This window comes from Cynoglossus semilaevis, chromosome W (genome assembly GCF_000523025.1).
Source record: "Cynoglossus semilaevis isolate Cse_v1.0 chromosome W, Cse_v1.0, whole genome shotgun sequence".
Lineage (NCBI taxonomy): Eukaryota > Metazoa > Chordata > Actinopteri > Pleuronectiformes > Cynoglossidae > Cynoglossus > Cynoglossus semilaevis.
Window position 1 is genome coordinate 647754 of NC_024327.1, and position 6658 is coordinate 654411.

General features: G+C 35.5%; 1 protein-coding gene across 1 annotated transcript; it reads left to right on the top strand.

The window, feature by feature from the left end:
- Positions 1-1526: 1526 nt before the first annotated feature.
- On the top strand, positions 1527-4554 carry LOC103396880 (V-set and immunoglobulin domain-containing protein 10-like; the record flags this gene model as incomplete). The annotated part of the gene is made up of 4 exons (XM_025052904.1): positions 1527-1838; positions 3102-3247; positions 3365-3377; positions 4408-4554. Coding segments are annotated over 4 exons (618 nt in total), but the record flags the coding sequence as incomplete, so codon positions are not given.
- Positions 4555-6658: the final 2104 nt, after the last annotated feature.

Genomic DNA, 6658 nt, shown 5'->3' on the forward strand with positions numbered 1-6658 from the left:
CAGGCAGGATGGAACAGCTGGAGAAAAGTGTCAGGAGTGATCTGTGACAGAAGAGTGTCAGCTAAGGTGAAGGGAAAGGTTTACAGGACGGTGGTGAGACCAGCCATGATGTATGGTTTAGAGACAGTAGCAATAGGCAGAAGACAGGAGGCGGAGCTGGAGGTGACAGAGTTAAAGATGCTAAGATTCTCTTTAGGAGTGACAAGAATGGACAGGATCAGGAATGAGGTCATTAGAGGAACAACACAGACAGGAAGGTTTGGAGAAAAAGCTAGAGAAGCCAGATTGAGATGGTTTGGACATATGCAGAGGAGGGACAGTGGAAAACATGGTAGAAGAATGTTAGAGATGGAGCTACCAGGTAGGTGAAAAAAAAGAAGGCCAAAGAGGAGATATATGGATGCAGTGAGGGAGGACATGCAGATAGTTGGAGTCAGTGTAGAAGATGCAGAGAACAGGGCAATATGGAAATCAATGATTCGCCGTGGCAACCCCTGAAAAAAGGGACAAAGCCGAAAGAAAAAGAAGAAGGAGTAAGTACAATAAAAAAGAGAGATTAGATTAGAGTTTAGAGTAGATTAATGTAGAATGCATTAGAGGAGATTAGAGTAGATTACATTGGATTACAGTAGTGTAGATTAGAGTAGAATGGATTAGAGTAGATTGCATTGGATTACAGTAGAGTATATAGGAGTCCAGTGGATTGCATTAGAGTAGATTACGTTGGATTACAGTAGAGTAGATTAAAGTACAGTGGATCAGATTAGAGTAGATAATATTGGATTACAGTAGAGTAGTTTAAAATACATTGGATTAGATTAGAGTAGATTACATTGGATTCAGTAGTGTAGATTGGAGTACAGTGGATTAGATTAGAGTAGATTACATTGGGTTACAGAAGGGTAGATTGAGTACAGTGGATTAGATTAGATTACATTGGATTACAATAGAGTAGATTGTAGTACAGAAATTTAGATTAGAGTAAATTACATTGGATTATAGTAGAGTAGCTTGGAGAAGTGGGTCAGATTAAAGTAGATTACATTGGATTACAGTACTGTAGATTGGAGTAGTCGGTCAGATTAAAGTAGATTACATTGGATTACAGTAGTGTAGATTGGAGTCCAGTGGATCAGATTAGATTAGAGTAAATTACATTGGATTATAGTAGAGTAGATTGGAGAAGTGGGTCAGATTAAAGTAGATTACATTGGATTACAGTACTGTAGATTGGAGTAGTCGGTCAGATTAAAGTAGATTACATTGGATTACCGAAGGGTAGATTGGACTACATTGGACTTGATCAGATTAGGATAGATTTGATTAGATTAGATCAAAGTACCATATTATTCCAACCCTGTAAAAATTGACGTAGCAACAGAAAGGACAAAGAATGAACCAAATAGGTGAAAATAATTAATTAGGAATTAGAGAATTAAGGTGACAGTGTCTACCAAAAGTAGAAAAATGAATAATTATAATTTAACACAAAAAAAGGTTTAATTTCTCTGATCAGGATCTGAAAAAAACAGTTGTTATGTTTCCCTGTTTTCCCAGAGCCCCCATTCCCAGAAGGGCAGCCCATAGCCACAGCAGTGGAGCGGGACAGAATCACTCTGACCTGCTCCGAGAACATGTCTGTGCCTCCAGCCAGCACCACCTGGAGAAAAGGACTGCACCAGGAGGTCATCATGCCCGGACCGAAGTACATCCTGTCTGAAGATGGGCCTGTTCTCACACTGACCATCGTCAACAGCAAGGAGGACGAAGGATTCTACTTCTGCCGCAGTGAGAACCCCCTTGACATCACTGAGCTGGAAGTCTACCTGACTGTGAAAAGTGAGTGGTGGCAACGGAAACGGAAGTTCTCACTTAGTTTTTACCCTCTCTGCTCTGGAAATATCGTTGGAAACATAAAGAAAAATGATACATAAAAATGACAATTCGATTCATCAAAATGATGAAAAATCCTCTTGCTGATTGGCTGAACATTTAAAATGGACGTGCTGTCATTAAATCCTTATTTAAACAAATTAGCAATGCTAATGTTGACGATATAAAAATACAAAAATATATAAAAATATAAAGAAATTAGGACAATAAATGTCTCGAAGTTAATTTGATTTAAGTTTCTAACTTCTAAGAGTCATTTGTCAGAAGCTTCTTATTCCAAAATATATATGCCATATATTTAAAACATAAACAATTTTTTTTCATAGTCTACGTGCAACTGCTTTAAAGATGGAAAAATAATTAAAAAATATATATATATATTTTCTGTAATTCAGTTTTAAGATAAAATCCAATTATACTCTTATGTGATTTAGCAACAATTAGTCCATACAATACAAATACTATTTTTAAATAGTTTTTGTTAAATTATCTAAAAAGATTACATAATTGTAATAAAATGAAAAAAATACAATGTAAATAAATAATTAAATTATATTCATTATATTTAAATAAATACTTTTAAATAATAATATAAATTGTAAATTTGTATTTTCTATTAAAGAAATTTAAATTAAAGTCTTCATTTTCAGATAAAGATTTCAGCCATGTGTCCACAAATACACTCAGATTTGCATGTATTTAAAGCAGTGGTTCTCAAACTGTGGTACGTGTACCACCAGTGGTACGCAGGGAAAATTCATATTTTCACATTTACATTTTCAATTGAATAAATCTGAAACATACCATGCACAATTAATACAACATTTAAACATAAACATCTTTCTAAACATTTCTAAACATTATTAAACATCTCTCCTGTGTGGTGGAAGTCAATGGGGAAGGCCTATGCTGCTTTATTCTAATGTTGGTCATCATGGTGGTACTCAGAGAGCTCAATGTTTTCTCAGGTGCTACAGAGTATAAAAAGTTTGAGAACCACTGATTTAAAGGAACGTACAGTTCGACGACCAACGGATGACGTGTGAACGTTAGGTCGTGCACCAGTGAAACAGAGATGAGTCTGAGACTCAAAGCTTGTCGCTGCAGGTGTGGGCTCCTCCTCTGGAATGCTGACAAACCTACTGCTCCTCCCTGTCCTTTACCTCCACTTCCTAACACGTTGGCTGTCCTTCTCCTGTCGTCTCTCCGCAGCCTCCTCCACCTACACAGGGGTCATCATCGGCGTCTTTATAGCCGCTCTGATCGTGGGGACGACCATCATCATCGCCAAAACGGTGTACAATAACAGACACAGGATCTGCTTAGGTAATGAGCGGAGCAGAGAGGAGCAGAGGTGTCTGCAGGACAGACACATGTCACTGCTTCATCTGCACTCACACAAACAGTCAACCATACAAATAGATTGTATGTATAGAGTCTGATTTTTACCATTTCTGCTCATGTCTTTCAGGTGGCGACTTCGGGTGAGTATTTAATATGTACTCATTTAAAAAAACATTTTTGAGTCAAAGAATAAATTAAAGGGAATAAATAAATAATATTTAAAGTCTTCATATATATATATATATATACTAATACTAATTATGTGCTGTAAATACAGTTGGCTAAAATGCAGGAAAATACAGTATACACCTGTGGTTTTAACAACTGACTTGAATCGCAACATAAGAAGCAAAAAGTTGAATATGTAAATTAATATTGTAACTTCTAAAATTCAGACGACCTAATAAAACCAACGCCTACATCAAACTCACCTAAAAAAACAGTATTTAGTGCTTGCTGCTAGCTCAAAACAAAAACAACAAAAAAAGACCCCTGCTTCCACAGATGTACATACATTTCTGACAATGTAGGTTTTGTTTATTACATTTTTTTTCATTCTAAAATGACCAATTAAAACATTTAATGAACTAATGAATAAAATCAATAGTTTCTGACCAGTCATAAAACTGTGTTTACTCTCCAGCTACAGTGGTTAAATTATTGACATCCAGTTGAGGGCCAGAAAAGTCAGGAAGTGGCCCCTGGGTTGGAGATTGGGCCTCTATCTTCAAATGCTATGTTTTTATTTAGTTTTGTTTTAGTCCCACTAAGAAATATTTTTATATATTTTTAAACAGGTTTATATTTTTAAACAGGTTTAGCGTAAGTATTAGCATTACTTCTTGGGGGACACAGACAATGGAAAAGTCAGGCAATAACAAAAGAGTAATTATTTTATAGCACTCCTAGTGGCCAAAAACTCAAAACACGAAAGAAGTTCATGTTTCCATTGCACATGTAGCAAGGATGTCATAGATTCTGAAAGCATCTTTGGAATTTGTGGAATTGAGACAAGTCATCGTCTAAACACTCCCCTAAATACACTCCCCATAAATATTTGAAAGGTGTGTAGCAGAAGCAAAGACTCTCAGGTATTTACTACAACGACACAGCTTAGTTTCCTGTCCAAACAGCTATTGATGATGTCATACTCCTGCGTCTGCTCTCCAGGCAAATGGAAGACTGGATCTGGTAGAATCTGACGACGAGCAGATCTTTCATGACACTGTTCCTCGGTTGCCTCCATTACCCAACGGTAACCATACAACGCTAGTCCAGATACATCGGCTCTTCTCCAGTAGGATTTATGTTTATTGATGTTTTTTTTGAAAAAAATGCTTATAAAATCATTACAAGAAACTAAAAAAAAAAGGTTACAAAATGTTTTTGCAGATGAACATGAAGATGCTGAAAGTGTGGACACCAGTGCACAACAAGAAGACACCGTACAGATGGACGAGCCAGAGGAACTGGTCACATTTGAGCCCTTTTTAAAAAATGTTTTTAATTATTATTGTTTAGTGTAAATATCATTTACTCCCAATCAGAATGTGAACAGAATGGACAGAAGACATGTAAAAATTATTTCTTTTAATGTATCCTTTTTTTTAAGCTGGGGTTTTGAATAGTTGTAATTTTATTTCTAATATTTGTTGTACAGGAATTTGAAATGTTTTTACTTTGTTACTTCCCTGCAGCCAATGAAGTTGTTTAATAAAAGTATGATTATTGCTGTCTGATGGTCGGTGGTGGTTTTGTGTTGTCTGTGAAAACCTACATCACAAACCTGGAATTTTGCAATCCCAGCCATTTACAAACAACTGAATTTATCCATATGAAAAAGGATGAATATTTTCATATATTCATATAATAATGAGTTGTGTTATGTAAAATCTGAATAATCCATTCATCATGTTATTATTATTATTATTCCACTGTGGATTTTTAAAAACAAAGCTTCAGCTGAGTGAAAAAAACCTTCTCTCCAGGCGGAGCTTGGTTCGCCTGGTCGATGGGTCACGGCATTGTCTGGGTGGTCGCCTGGCCGTTGGACTCTGAGTAGGTTCTCGTAACTTGCCTTTTTATTACAGAGCCACTGTGGCAAAACTATGTCAAATTCTTCTATATTCTTGTCGACGGAATAAGTAAAAAAAAAAAAAAAAAATCAAACAAAGTATAAAAATAGGAGTGCTTTAATGATGCTAACTCAAATTAGCCTTTTTTTTATTAACAAAAGAACTGGGCTTTTCTGCAAAGGCCGCCATGTTGGTTCGCAAGGTTTTTTTTGTATCATAGACTAAAACTCAGAGCATAAATAAATAGTGACCAAGTTTCTATTAATAAAATGTGAGCCAAACATATTTAAGTGGGACATTAAGTGAAGCCGCGAAGTGAAGTACTTTAGTACCAACTGTTGGCACCATTTTGGAAAAATCCACCACATTAAATTGCAATATAACAATTGTGAGCTGTGCCAATTACCACCACGTGACTAATTGAAAATTAGTGTGCAACAAAAGGCACTTTCCCGATCTAGTCACGTCCAAAGCTCTACATTCTCACCACTTTTTTAAAATGTATTTATAGTCTTTATTGTCATTGTAACACGGGGATACAATGCCGCTTCTATCCAGACACTGTCACGGGTGTCAAACTCAAATTCACAGTGGACCAAACTTAATATTTATTGAAAAAACTGACTGCAATTGTGATTGTTTTTCCTTCTCTCCCAATATGTAATGAAGATTTTTTTTCATATGGAAACAAACAGTTTTGCGTTAACACTGAATCTGGAAAAACCAAAGCTTTATATTATAAACACATGAGATATTACATTTAAAATAAAACACATCAGTGGTATTTGTTTCTTATTGTGTCTCTTTATCTGTAGCCTTTCAAGTTCCTTTTTAATGTAAATCTTTTTTTCACAGGCCAACAACAACAAAAACAAAAAAACATCAAAATGTATTTGCTATAAGATAGCACATACACTGCTAATATTACAAATCTCCAGACCAACTCTAGTACACATTTGATATGATCACGTAAGCCCTATATAATTACACTGTGGGCTAGATTTGGCCCCCGGGCCTGAGTTTGACACATGGGCAGATTAAAACAATGATGGCAGAACCAAAGCCAAGTCGGCCCTACTTTTTTTTACGCTTTTTTTTTAAATTTGACACACTTAATAAGAAATATATATCCAAATTCTGAGTTTATGACGAATACATCTTTTTTAATTTTTTTTGTATTTTATATGTTGTTCTTGTTGAAAACAATCATCCCTTAAGGCTACAGGGAATATAAACAGTGCTCTTCCAATGTTAGTTGAAATATGAATATATATTTATATAATAGTGTGATTTGCCCAATCCTTTGGTGTTATAGTTACAAGAGAGAGATAGGACATACAAAGTGT